Source organism: Haliotis rufescens, unplaced genomic scaffold (assembly GCF_023055435.1).
Source record: "Haliotis rufescens isolate VD_foot unplaced genomic scaffold, xgHalRufe1.0.p SCAF_24, whole genome shotgun sequence".
NCBI classification, from domain to species: Eukaryota; Metazoa; Mollusca; class Gastropoda; order Lepetellida; family Haliotidae; genus Haliotis; species Haliotis rufescens.
In genome coordinates this window covers 10,181,540-10,196,562 of record NW_025963935.1, presented here as the reverse complement: position 1 = coordinate 10,196,562, position 15,023 = coordinate 10,181,540, and the positions used below count along the sequence as shown (strand labels likewise).

The following is a 15,023-nucleotide window of genomic DNA, read 5'->3' as shown; positions in this document are numbered from 1 at the left end:
CTCCTTGGGTATCTATAGTTCTTCAAAAAAAAGGCACTGACCTAAAGATTCCAGTATGCTGACAACGTTAATTGCTGGTGATCTGTGCTGCGTATGCTGGTGTGTCATTGTGATTGTGCACAATACTGGTTGTGTTAGGGACCGACCGTTTGAAAAGCTATGCCAACTTCTTTGTTCCAACAAATATGGTAGTAATGTAATAGACGTGAATAGTGTTATTAAGTGCAAATGCATACCAAAGCCTTCAAATAATGATCACTGTCACGAAAGATTCATTCATTGGTGGATAAAACGCGATGGCCACATACGGTATGAAACTTGAAGAACAAATACAGGGAATTGATAGACCTATGTTTTTGGCGTGATTGTTTCGAGACTGTCGGTGCCATTCAAACAGATTCACTTTCATAATAGAAAACAGGGCGATGCAGGACATCAATAAAGGGATGACGAATCGGTCAGAAGTTCACAGGATATTACCGATTACGAGACACGTAAGTTCATGGACCGATATAGTTTTTAACGAACTACTTTGATGTATTGTGACATGTTAAAAGGAAAGGGCAGGCTCGATCACCTTAAACAGATATCTCTGACACTAGCAGAGCAGTGCGGACTTTGAAGTTGACTGAGGCACGTTGCCATCCCTCCATTTCCCCACTCTGTGACGGGCCTACCCTGTCTTGTTTAGTGTTACATCTGAGCGATGGACTGAAGTTATGTAAACGTGTGTGAGTATAACCTTTTGTTGTGTTTAATATTTGTGTGTGTGGGCCGGTACATGGATGCTGATGAGGACCAATCACTCTTGTGTTGTGTTTAATCTTTGTGTGTATGGGCCGGTACATGAATGCTGATGGCCAATCACTCTTGTGTTGTGTTTAATCTTTGTGTGTATGGGCTGATATATGAATGCTGATGAGGATCAATCACTCTTGTGTTGTGTTTAATCTTTGTGTGTATGGGCCAGTACATGAATGCTGATGAGGACCAATCACTCTTGTGTTGTGTTTAATCTTTGTGTGTATGGGACGGTACATGAATGCTGATGACCAATCACTCTTGTGTTGTGTTTAATCTTTGTTTAACCACCTGAGCTACACTACCATGTCACTATTGCCAGTCCAATAGGCGTTATGCCACATCGAGCTAGCTTGAAGACTGAAGAAGACGTTGTAGTGAGTGAGTGAGTTGGGTTTAACGCAGCTTTTAACAGTATTCCAGTTGTATCACAGCGTGTCAGCTTAATGTGGGAGGAAAGCCCGAAGTGATGCAGGTCTCAGACGTTTACCACTTCGGTGAAACCCACGAGCACGGGTATGGTGCTGACAAATTAAACCTAGAAACATTATCGGGGCGAACCAGAATTCGAACCCACAATCATAGGTTCCTGGCGTGCCCAAGGGACGCAAATTTGCACAGCGAATCGCGGCACCTTAGACGACTAGGCCACCCGTACCCCCAGAAGATGATGTAACTGAGCAACACTGACACAACGTGTTTTGACAACTGATTTATTTCTGTATCACTCTGGTGTGTCTACTAGCCAGGCACTTTGTTTCTAGATGTCAGACTTGGCTAAACCTGATAATGATTTGTGTGAAACGTCTTTAGCACATATGAACATGGTAAGAACTAATGATCAATAATATTGGATCTCGTGATAACTACACATATTGGTTGAGAAAAACAGGTTTTCTCGGTCATGTCAAACAGTGCATGCTACTCAACCAGTTTGGTCGTGCATTATGTCATCCGAATAAGCAACATAGCCAGTTAGGCCTCAGAAGAAGGAGGAGGTTAATATGTATAACAGATACTGTTTGTGAACGAGGCTGAAACAGAAGAAGGCTGGTGCTACAGGTACTTCAAGACGAAGGCTGGTACTAAAGCTACTTCAAGACGAAGGCTGGTACTAAAGCTACTTCAAGACGAAGGCTGGTGCTACAGGTACTTCAAGACGAAGGCTGGTACTACAGCTACTTCAAGACGAAGGCTGGTGCTACAGCTACTTCAAGACGACAGCTGGTACTAAAGCTACTTCAAGACGAAGGCTGGTACTACAGCTACTTCAAGACGAAGGCTGGTGCAACAGCTACTTCAAGACGACAGCTGGTGCTACAGCTACTTCAAGACGACAGCTGGTACTACAGCTACTTCAAGACAAAGGCTGGTACTACAGCTTCTTCAAGACGAAGGCTGGTACTACAGCTACTTCAAGACGACAGCTGGTACCACAGCTACTTCAAGACGAAGGCTGGTGCTACAGCTACTTCAAGACAAAGGCTGGTGCTACAGCTACTTCAAGACGACAGCTGGTACTACAGCTACTTCAAGACGAAGGCTGGTACTACAGCTACTTCAAGACGAAGGCTGGTGCTACAGCTACTTCAAGACGAAGGCTGGTACTACAGCTACTTCAAGACGAAGGCTGGTACCACAGCTACTTCAATACGAAGGCTGGTGCTACAGCTACTTCAAGACGAAGAAGAATGAATGAGTTGCTTCACGTTTTCTACCTTTTCCTCTCTGCTGCGTTTGCAATGAACACTTCATCGAGACATTTGTTTTCAAGGGTAGTTACTCTTGACGACCTGAAGGCCGACGAGGTGAGCACTAATCAATCTGGAAGCAAACTTGACTGTGTGGCCCTCTGTTCAAAGGACGCCCTCTGTGTTGCTGCAACATCCTGTCAGGATGAATGCTTCATCTACAGATCATCAGTGTCATCAACGGAGACGACAACCGCGGGGGCCAGAACATTCATTAAACAAGGGGGTGAGCAGTTAATTCTTAAAAAGAATAAGAAAACTTTGTTTTTCAGATGTGATATTGTCTGTTCACAAACTGTTATGATTTAATGCCCTGGGTAAAATGTGTCTTCAGCACACCATTGCTGGTCGTAAGAGGCGACCGTATTGGGCATCCCGTTTGCCGTGCGCCACTGTGTCGGCGGAGGACGGGAATCTGGAACAGGTGTTTCCTTAGCCCAACACACCATTTCAAAGCTCACTTCATCTATATGTGTGGTAGAATTAACCCGATTCTAAAAAAACGGCTGATGACGTCATGCCCTGTGCATGGTAAACTTGTATTTAGAAATATCATATATAAAAGAGTTTATCATGAAATATGACAACGTTACTGATGTAAATTTATATTTTGCCTAGAGTCCTATGCCAGAAGGCGGTGGCGCATGGGCGAGTCTGATGATGCTGTGTTTTATAGGAAAATGCCATGGGCTGAACCAGCCTGACATTTCTTCTTTTCTTTCACTAACAACAGACTTGTGAAGATCCGGGCTAGAATAGTTCTTCAGCAACCCATGCTTGCCGTCAAAGGCGACTAACGGGATCGGGTGGTCAGACTCGCTGACTTGGTTGATGCATGTCATCGTATCCCAATTGGGCGGATCGATGCTCATGATGTTAATCACTTGGTTGTCTGGTCCAGTCTCAATTATTTACAGAACGCGGTCATATAGGTGGAATATTTCTGAGTGCGGTGTTAAACGACAAACAAAAAACTGTGTCTGTATAAGTTGCAATAGCACATAATATAATAATATATATTAGATACTTATTGTAGATATTTTTTACTAGTGGTTGAGAATGGTTTTACAATTCAGTGAGTCCACTGGTATGATAACTCACAAACCTAGCTATCAATTGCATGAATTGATGCTCATGATGTCAATCACTGGATTGTCTGGTCCAGACTCGATTATTTACAGACCGCCGTCATATAGCTGAAATATATGCCGTCTGTAAATAATCGAGTCTGGACCAGACAATCCAGTGATAAATATCATGAGCATCTATCCACGCAATTGGGATCGATGACATGCATCAACCATGTCAGCGAGTCTGACCACCCGATCCCGTTAGTCACTTTTTACGACTAGCATAATCACCTTTTACGGCAAGCATTGGTTGCTGAAGACCAATTCTACCCCGGAATCTTCACGGGTCTGAAAAAAACAATTGAAGTGACAAATCAAGGAGCCACTACAGTTAAGTCTGGAAATAAAGCAAATACTCAGACCTACCTTTTCACTTTCAAGATTTCAACTCTTCCTAAATCAATCAAGGATGGTTTCTTTAACTTCGGAGTGGACGTTTATGTCCCAATTCCACTCCGATGTTACGAGTGTCAGAAATTCATGAAATTGAGCTCGGTGATCTATAGCCTGTTGTTAATAATGTATATTGTAATGTATTGATATGTACAGCGATATATTTTTATGGTAAATTTACATATATGATAAATGGAGGATATTTCATGTGTCGAGTGAAATATCACGTTTCTCTCAAGTGACGGGGGGAAAGGAGATATTTTCACGAGTGGCGTACCCACAAAATCTCCTTTTCCCCCGGCACGAGATTAACAAGTTATTTCACGAGACACATGGAATATCTTATTTTTTATATACTTTTTTTGTGTATTTGTCTACCGGAAAATTAAATTATTTCGATACAAATGTAAAACCTTTAAATGTAAATTCTCACTCACCACCCCTTGTATTTGCGACTAAAAAGGTAGTTTCATGTTTACAAAATCTTAAGATATATTTTCAAAAGTAACACAAAATATTTAGGGTCACGAAAATTCTATATCATGCATAAAGATATGATTACATACAAAATCAACTTTAACAAAAAATATGCTTGTAAACTTCGAGACCGCTGTTGGAATTGGAAGAATACAGGCCGGTCAAGTCACAAAAATCGCGCATCATAAGAGAATAACAAACGGCATAAAGAGATATTAACTCCATAGATGACCATCTGTTATTATTTTGCCTTGTCAGTGTTGAAGTAACGTTAAAAGGAGGACAACAGTTTGTGTTGGGGCCAGGTGTTTACGATAGGGGGAGACAGTTTGAGGGGAGATCACTCTTGTATGACTATAGTTCCGTCAAAGTGTCATGTTCACGGCAGTGAAGTATCAAATCTTTTGTTTACTGCCGTGAAATATCAATTATGTTCACTGCAATTAAAATGTCACTTTTCTCAACTTAGGAAAACTTTGACACTTAAGTATATTATAAGTCTAGTTATTTTACTGTCCTTTGTGGACAAGTTAACATATAGTCTAATTGTACTTCTTGTGTAAAACATATAATAGTCACAATATGGCTGCAATACTGCCTTCAAATTTTAATGCGCTCACTTAGGGTTTATGAGCACTGATATTGTTCTCTGTTTTCTGTCTACACCCTATGTATGAGCGTCAAATCAACACTAAATGTTCATAATTTGCAGTTTGTTTCAAATATTGCGGATCTGATAATGCATGTAAACTTTTGTGAAACACAAACGTTTGCTGGCATACTTGTAGATTCCAAGGTTGTGAACATATATGATAAAGACGAATAGGTTATTGGGTGTTCTGAAAGCCAAACGTCATAGATTACTAAGCACATTGGTTTCATGTCCTTGTAGTCGTTATATGTTTGAAGTCGAATAGGCAGGCACTTTCTTTATATCAATAGATGCGCATGTGCTCAAACAGCCTTCGTCTAAACATGGTAATATCATGTAAAAGTAAAATCATGACAGCCACACAAAAGGATAGTTCAGTTCCCTAATGCTGTGGTTTCTATATGGCTGAAATAACGCCGAAGTGACGTTAAATTGTAACTCATTCACCCTAATGCTGTGTTTTCTGAGTACTGAGTAAACAAAGTTTTTCAGGATTGTTCTTTGTACTGTTAAAATCTACTGTTGGTTGGGATAAACACTGATCGCTGAAGAAGGAAGGTTTGAAAGCGTCCAAAAAACGTCGTTTTTTCCGTCCAATGACCATATAAGGAAAAAAACGACGTTTTCGTGCTTGCAGTGTGATGTTAAATAGAATCTTTTCTTTCTCATTGTACTGTAACTAGGTTATCAAGTAAGTTAAAATATTGCATCCGTGTCGCGATGAGAACAAGTTAGGTATTTTTAATTACCTGTCGACAAAGGACAGTAAAGCATCGATGTATCAACACATAGAGGTCAGGGGGGAGTAGCCTTCAGGACAAAGTGAGACGTGTGCAAGCCGCACCCAGATTGGCAGAAGGGGTTAAAATATATTTATCCAATGAATTAAGGTATTCTAGTCGTTGCACTTGACAAACCGTTACTACTGAGGCCACAACAGATAGGTCACATGTGTTAACGATGAAGTGTACAAAGCACAGCCCATAATTCAGAGGGCCAAGCGATGGTTAAAGAGAATGACTAGCTGTCTCTGTAATTAACGCACTCGACACTCCTTGAACCTTACAGAGCAAGTTGTGTATATATGCATACACCATTTCCGATTCGTATAAAACATCACTAAACAAAGCAAAACGTGTGCAGGGCACACTAATATACCCTATGCTTGTCGCAAAAGGCGACTAACGGGATCGGGTGGTCAGGCTCGCTGACTTGGTTGATGCATGTCATCGTCTCCCCATTGCGTGGAGCGATGTCACTGTCACTTGATTGTCTGGTCCAGACTCGATTATTTACAGACCGCCGTCATGTAGCTGGAACATTTTTGTTAAAATACAAACAAACAAACAAACAAACAAACACACCGTTGGCGTTTGTTTGGGCTTCCCCCAAAGTTTAATCCAACACGTATCCAACAATGCGCATGTAAACAACAAACAAAGAAACAAAACTAATATACCCGGCCTCGATTCCAACATCAACAAGAACAATTTTGATATTGGAGATATTTTGATTGCTTAACGTTTGGAGCCGGTTTCTCGTACAAAGCACAGTAATATAACATAGTAATGGCATGATTCAAATATACACCGGCGCATTATCGGCAAGCTTTGCCAGATACGGAACTCTTGCCATGAAAAAAGCAATATTTTCTCATAAAATCCATTTATCGAAATCAATCTTTGCACAGCACCATTCCTACTGTTTTAACAAAAACTGTATCGGAAATCCATGAAGTGGTTTCCTAGTTACTTCAGCTATCACACAAAGCAAATATGTGATAATCTAGTTATTGCACTATCCATCGTCGACACAAGCATTGCTAGAACAGATTACATAACATCACTGTACTGCTTCGTATCTAACTGCCATTAGGAACATATGTTATACCTAACATTTGGCACTGAAAGACATTGTAGCATATTCCAATATCAACAATGCCAAGCATGATTCAAAACATGAGGCCCTAAAATTAATATAAATGCATTTTTTTTAATCATATCTACTATGAGCCCCTCTTGTGGAACAGTGTATACTGAGACAATTGGTCCTGTTTTGGTTAAAACACAGTGTATATTCTACACGCAATTCATTGCTTTGGGACCCGTGAAGATTCCGGGGTAGAATAGGTCTTCAGCAACCCATACTTGCCGTAATAGGCGACTATGCTTGTCGTAAAAGGCGACTAACGGGATCGGGTGGTCAGGCTCGCTGACTCGGTTGATGCATGTCATCGATCCCAATTGCGTGGATCGATGCTCATGAAATTAATCACTGGATTGTCTGGTCCAGACTCGATTATTTACAGACCGCCGTCATATAGCTGGAATATTGCTGAGTGCGGCGTTAAACAACAAACCTACCAACCAACCAATTATTGCTTTGGACTACTGTTATAACGGTCTGAATTGATCACATGACTTTGTTACAGCTCTACCAACACCAGACCCGTGTCCCGTGTCTCAAGGCTACACATCAGTCCTGTCTCCACGCTTGTGTTACAAGCTGAGCGATGTCAAAATGAACTGGGCGGAGAGTCGAGCTCTGTGTCAGAGCGAGGGCGGGCGCCTGATGATCCTCAACACAGATGAGAACTACGACTACATCCTTTCTTACATAAAGCAAAAAAGTCTTTGTGAGAAACGAATTTTATTATTTATAAATAATGTTATGGGGGTTAAAGTATCGTAAAATCATTGTCCCCCTGTGTGACACGTAATCCTGTCATAATTGATGTAACTATCATCAACCAGTGTTTTAAAGGCAACTCATTGCTGAGTATTTTTTTTTATATTGGCTAGTATTGTGCACAAACACCAGTAGCTAAAGTGATGACGTAAATCCTGCTGGGGTATCATGCAGGAAGCACAGGTACTGTTAGTCCCCATGATCCCCAGCGAGGTGGCCTAGCTTTGGTTACTGGTGGCCTTTTGCCCGTGTTTTAAAACTGTATATATAATATTGTAATGCTCAAATACGTTTCATAAATGTAAATGTATCCTTGCATAAATGACTCAATTGTAAACATAATAACTTGGTTTCGTCGCTATATGGCTGAAATAATGCCGATGCGACGTTACAATTTAACTCACTCACTCACTCATTTACTCACTAACGGGATCGGGTGGTCAGGCTCGCAGACCTGGTTGATGCATGTCATCGATCCCAATTGCGTTCATTGATGCTCATGATATAAAATCACTGGATTGTCTGGTCCAGACTCGATTATTTACAGACCGCCGTCATATAGCTGGAATATTGCTGAGTGCGGCGTTAAACAACAAACAAACAAACAAACAAACAAACAAAGCTCCTCCGTTTCACTTTTTGCAACACATAATCTTATCCTTGGTACAGAGCGACCTTTTTTCCGCCTCGTATTTCACAGTTGCATGGCTCGGTCTGGAGATGTGGAGTGAATCATCGTATGCCTGGACGGACGGTTCTACCTACATCAAGGAAGAAGCAAAGAGCCATGCTAGGTTTTACAAGGGCTACAACGCATGCGGAATCCTGACCTCTTGGGAAATACGAAGTAATGAATGTGTGAAAGCAAGGTACCCCTTGTGTGAGATTCCGGTATAAAATCAAACAACGTAAGGAAAATATTAATATTCTCCTGTTTGTACATAACTTATTTTAGACCACTTTTGCAATGGTATGGGAACACAATATTTTCACACACAGAATATGTCTAGACATGATCTCGAGGACTTAACAGTTACCTGATTACAAATAGCTAGAGACCCGTGAAGATCCGGGGTAGAATAGGTCTTCAGCAACCCATACATGCCTTAGGAGGCGACTAACGGGATCGGATGGTCAGACTCGCTGACTTGGTTGATGCATGTAATCGTATCCCAATTGCGTGAATCGATGCTCAATCACTGAATTGTCTGGTCCAGACTCGATTATTTACAGACCGCCGTCATATAGCTAGAACATTGCTGAGTGCGGCGTCAAACAAACAAACAAACAAGCAAACGGCAAACAGTGGGTGCTGAAGATCTATTCTACCCCGGATCTTCACGGGTCGACACCAGGTTAGGGCAGCAGCAACGTACATGTCTGCTTGTGGTACGTGGCGACTTGATTGATTGAGTTATCTATCAGGCTCGGCTGCTTGGTTAATCATGTGTCATAAATTGTCGATTTAATAATTGTCATCAATTTCGTATGCCACTCTGTCAACTGCAGATATTTATTGCCAAAAATTGATTTATTTGCAGATATACAATCGATGTTGCAGCTGAAGACTTCAGCTACGCTCTTTACTCACGAATTTGCTGGAAATCCTTTTTCAACAATTTGTATTGATCCAATCGAATGCCATTACAGTTGTGAGGCATAGATGTCTGCAAGTTGTTGGCAGTCCCAAATGTTTGAAGGACACATGCAATATATATCCTTGAAGGTTCCAAACGATTTTCAGTTCTTGAAGACAGACATGAATCAAACTGTTTTTATCATCCACACACAGTGTACCCAATGAAAAGGTATATCCCCTTTGAATAAAACTGTACGTCATTTCTTAACTGGTCGTTTCATTGATTATGTTGAGTGGATAATGGCATTGTTCAATTTGTGATTAATGAATTTCTTATCTCTGACATGAAGATATTCCTCGTCTATCTAACGCGAATGTGATCTTTGGTCTGTAAGCATCATAACTAATTAACCGAATTGATATAATTCAATGTCTAGGATATTCATTTATTTAGACATTGAATTATATCAAAATCTGAATAAATGTATATCCTAGACATTGAATTATATCCATTCGGTGAATTAGTTATTGTGCTCAATTTTAGTAATCTGTGACCTACTTATGTCAGAAGCTTATAGTCATGGCCAAGTCGTCTAAGGCGCCGCGATTCGCTGTGCAGAGTTGCGTCCCTTGGGCACGCCAGGAACCTATGATTGTGGGTTCGAATCCTGGTTCGTCCCGATTATGTTTCCAGGTTTGTTAGCACCATACCCGTGGGTTTCACCGAAGTGGTAAACGTCTGAGACCTGCATCACTTCAGGCTTTCCTCCAACATTAAGCTGACACGCCGTGATATAACTGGAATACTGTTAAAAGCTGCGTTAAACCCAACTCACTCACTCACTACAACGTCTTCTTCAGTCTTCAAGCTAGCTCGATGTGGAGTAGCGCCTATTGGACTGACAATAATGACATGGTAGTGTAGCTCAAGTGGTTATTTGACCCGTGAAGATCCGGGGTAGAAGAGGTCTTCAGCAACCCATGCTTGTCGTAAAAGGCGACTAACGGGATTTGGGTGGTCAGGCTCGCTGACTTGGTTGAAGCATGTCATCGATCCCAATTGCGTGGATCGATGCTCATGATGTCAATCACTGTATTGTCTGGTCCAGACTCGATTATTTACAGACCGACGTCATATAGATTGAATATTGCTGAGTGCGGCGTTTAAAACAAACAAACAAACAATATAAATCGATGTCTAATTGAGGGAGCAAGATGGTCGGCTATTGTGTGAAAACGTCACATTTCAAAACGTCCACGTCATACCCCAGACTCTGCACGACGTACTTGCTGGTAAGACAGCCATGAGTAAGAGATGAAGCGTACTTAAAGGAAACAATAGGAGACAAGGTTTGGAATATTTTATATTTAATATATCGACGACAGTGTGTTTAAAACAGCCATAAGAATGTCTTTGCTCCAATATGTTTAATTTGAGCGATTGTACGGAAGCCTTTTGGGGCCATTTGTTTTTTTAAATATTTTTGTATTGAAATTTCAAGATATTATGTGGAAATTTCAAGATACATAAAGTGAAATTTCAGGATATATAAGTTGAAATTTAAAGATAATGATCTTTAAATTTCAAGATACAAAGTTGAAATTTCTAGATACTAACTTTAAATTTCAAGATAAAAAGTATAAATTTCTAGATAATAACTTGAAATTTCAACTTAGTATCTTGAAAGTTCAACTTAGTATCTTGAAATTTCAACTTAGTTACTTGAAATAACAAGATAGTATCGAAAAAAAGAAATAAACAAATGGCCCTCAAAGGCTTCCGTACGATTGCCATATTGACAAATCATAAAATTAGACATATCATGTATTACTGTATTTTGTCTCATATCACCCGAGCATAAAAATATAATTTTCTGAGGTGATCTTAGAGTTCTATAGTGCAATATATCGGTAAATGCTCAATATCGATTTTATGGATATTTGCCATATTACGCTATGGTGAGTAAAAAGGCGAGTTAATTAACAAGTGTGTTTGTTTGTTGTTTAACGCCGCACTCAGCAATATTCCAGCTATATGACGGAGGTCTGTAAATAATCGAGTCTGGACCAGACAATCCTGTGATTGACATCATGATCATCGATCCACGCAATTGGGATCGATGACATGCTTCAACCAAGTCAGCGAGCCTTACAAAACGATCTCGTTAGTCGCGTTTTACGACAAACATAGTCGCCTTTTACGGCAAGCATGGGTTGCTGAAGACCTATTCTAACCAGCATCTTCAGGGGTCTAATTGACAAGTGAAAACACTTTTCTGCTGATGGTGACATCATGTGGTTAATACGGGTCTTGCTCAGAAGTTGTTTGATCAAGATTACAAAGCTTTCAAAATGTTTTATGGTAGACATGTGAAGGACATTTCCAAATTTTGAGGCATTTGTGACACAAATGATGTCCGATACAATCTCTATTTTGACTTGTACCATATGTTCCCCTGTTTTATTCAGTTGAACAATGGACTTGCATTTGCATGTGTTTGTGACAGGTGCAACCAGTAGGGCAGGATACGCTGACCTTTTTTCGGGAACACCTGGTATCATTACTATTGGACAGTGATTCATAAACACGTGTTCATGATATAGTCAGAAACGTACAATCGACTCAGCTTTATGCAGATTGCATATGGAAAGGCTTTTGCCGCTTTGTTTATTTAAAATCATTAGATTTCAGTGTTAGTGATAGGTTGTTTGTTGTTTAAAGCCACACTCAGCAATATTCCAGCTATATGACGGCAGTCTGTAAATAATCGTGTCTGGACCAGACAATCCAGTGATTAAAATGATGAGCATCGATCCTGGCAATTGGGATCCGATGGCTAATCAGCGAACCCGACCACCCGATCCCGTTAGCCGCCTCTTACGACAAGCAAAGTCGCCTCTTACGACAGTGTTAGTACTTATGCAGATAATATTTGAACATCAAAACTCTGTGTCCCTCTTTGTTGCAATGTTATACTGCTGGTTTTTATAACCAGATGAGCTACAATGCCATGGCACTATTGTCAATCCAAGCGGCGTTACAGCTCTAACAAGACGTACTGGTTACTATGCAACAGGGACAAAACACGACTAGACAAGTGAGTTATTTCTGTATCACACTCGCGTTTACTTGATAATGTATTGGTGTAAAAAAATCTTCAGCACACATGAACATCTAACGATCTAAAAGCATTATCTGGATGTTAATAGCTACTTCAAATATTGGTTGAGAAAAGGCGTTCCATTTGATGGTAAAACACATCTCACTTAAGCCAATCAGGGAGTAAACAGTGCATACTATCGAAACAGGTTCGCTTTCTTTTTGTGTCATGCACTGTTGTTTCTTATTATTCGATGAAGGCCGTGTCTGGCACGGATGTGGTATGACGTAATCCTTTGAAAAACACACGCGCACGGCATACGCACGCACACACACACACACACACACGCACACACACACACGTACGCACATTTGTGAACGACGCGGATACAGACATCTTCAGAAAACACAATATGTGACAATTGAGCAGCCTAATGTATTATTGTAAGATTATTATTATTTCAGTTGGTTGGTTTGTTGTTTAACGCCGCACTCAGCAATATTCCAGCTATATGACGGCGTTCTGTAAATAATCGAGTCTGGACCAGACAATCCAGTGATTAATATCATGAGCATCGATCCACGCAATTGGGATCGATGACATGCATCAACCACGTCAGCGAGCCAGACCACCCGATCCCGTTAGTCGCCTCTTACGACAAGCATAGCCACCTTTTACGGCATGCATGGGTTGCTGAAGACCTATTCTACCCCGGTATCTTCACGGGTATACAGCTTCAGACGAAGCCGAATGAACGTGTTCTTAATTTCTCCATTTGCTGCGTTTGTAACGAACAGTGCATCTGTTTTCAAGGGTAATTTCTCGTGACGAGGCCAAGGCAAACACCAGTCAGTTGGACGCTATTCAGGACTGTAGGGCCTCTGTCTTGTTTGTTTGTTTGTTGTTTAACGCCGCGCTCAGCAATAGTCCAGCTATATGACGGCGGTCTTTAAATATTCGAGTCTGGACCAGACAATCCAGTGATTGACATCATGAGCATCGATCCACGCAATTGGAATCGATGACATGCATCGACCAAGTCAGCTAGCCTGACCACCCGATCCCGTTTGTCGCCTTTCACGGCAGCATGGGTTGCTGAAGAGCTATTCTACCCCTGATCTTCCAGGGTCCTCTGTACAATGCCTGTGTACATGTTAATGTAACACACTGTGTACATGTTAATGTAACACATTATTAGAATCAGCGCTTCCTCCTCAGATCACAGGTGTCAACATCTTTGTGGACAATCACTGGCTCCAGAACTTTCATTGAGCAATGGGCTGAACTAATATTTCCTAAAATGTATAACTATGTATATCAAAACCAAATTAGAATACTTTCTTCACTCAGATCTGATATTGTCTCTTCACAAGCTGTTTGTTTGTTTCTTTGTTTGTTTGTTCCTTAACTCCGCATTGGGCTATGGTATTGTGAGTGAGTGAGTGAGTTTAGTCTTACGTCGCTTTTAGCAATATTCCAGCCAAAACACGGCGTGAGAAACCAGAAATGGGCTTCACACATTGTACCCATGTCGGGAGTCAAACCTTAGACCTCGGCGTGACGAGTGAACGCTTTAGACAGTAGGCTACCCGGCTGCGTGGATCGATGATCATGATGTCAATCACTGGATTGTCTGGTCCAGACTCGATTATTTACAGACCGCCGTCATTGCTGAGTGCGGCGTTAAACAACAAACCAAACCAAACCATTGGTAGACTGGTTTCTTAGGAGAAGTTGTTTATGACGAATTACGGACAAACAGGCCATGACATAAGCTCCCTTGATTTTCTGTCGGGTGAGTACAAATTCAGAATTTTCCATTCGTCATTTTAGTGATATGCTTTGGTGTGTCTGTTTGTTGTTTAACGCCGCACTCAGCAATATTCCAGCTATATGAAGGCGGTCTGTAAATAATCGAGTCTGGACAAGACAATCCAGTGATTGACATCATGATCATCGATCTACGCAATTCGGATACGAAGACACGTATCAGCCAAGATAGCGAGTCTGACCACTCGATCCCGTTAGTCTACCAACTTGAGCATCGATCCACGCAATTGGGATCGATGACATGTATCAACCAAGTCAGCGAGCCTGACCACCCGATCCCGTTAGTCGCCCTGTGAGATGCACTGCTTGGAGTACCGGTGATGCTATATCATGTAATTGGTCGATGTGATGTGATGTAATGAGCCTGGATTACGCGTCACTGAACATGTATTACTACTTTGGATAAGGCAGGGCTGGTTGGTTTGTTGTTTGCCGCCGCGCTCAGCAATATTCCAGCCATATGACGGCGGTGTGTAAATAATCGAGCCTGAACCAGACAATCCAATGATTGACATCATGAGCATCGATCCACGCAATTGGGATCGATGACATGCATTAACCAAGTCAGCAAGATTGACCACCCGATTCCGTTAGTCGCCTTTTACGACAAGCATAGTCACA

The 15,023-nt window shown here is 41.2% G+C and overlaps 1 protein-coding gene across 1 annotated transcript; it reads left to right on the top strand.

Annotated features, from left to right (window-relative positions):
- The first annotated feature begins 1,733 nt into the window (after window positions 1-1,733).
- Window positions 1,734-9,739, top strand: LOC124120440 (macrophage mannose receptor 1-like). The gene is made up of 4 exons (XM_046483263.2): window positions 1,734-2,778; window positions 7,636-7,839; window positions 8,593-8,800; window positions 9,434-9,739. The coding sequence occupies exons 1-3, from the start codon at window positions 2,493-2,495 to the stop codon at window positions 8,787-8,789; spliced, it is 687 nt and encodes a 228-aa protein (XP_046339219.2). The 5' UTR covers window positions 1,734-2,492; the 3' UTR covers window positions 8,790-8,800; window positions 9,434-9,739.
- The last annotated feature ends 5,284 nt before the right edge of the window (window positions 9,740-15,023 follow it).

Excerpts from the sequence above, each read along its gene's own strand:
- LOC124120440 (XM_046483263.2), top strand. The coding sequence starts at position 2,493 with ATGAATGAGTTGCTTCACGTTTTCTACCTTTTCCTCTCTGCTGCGTTT. Across the intron at positions 2,779-7,635 it reads AACATTCATTAAACAAGGGG|CTCTACCAACACCAGACCCG; the intron begins GTGAGCAGTTAA and ends ACTTTGTTACAG. Across the intron at positions 7,840-8,592 it reads CATAAAGCAAAAAAGTCTTT|TTGCATGGCTCGGTCTGGAG; the intron begins GTGAGAAACGAA and ends CGTATTTCACAG.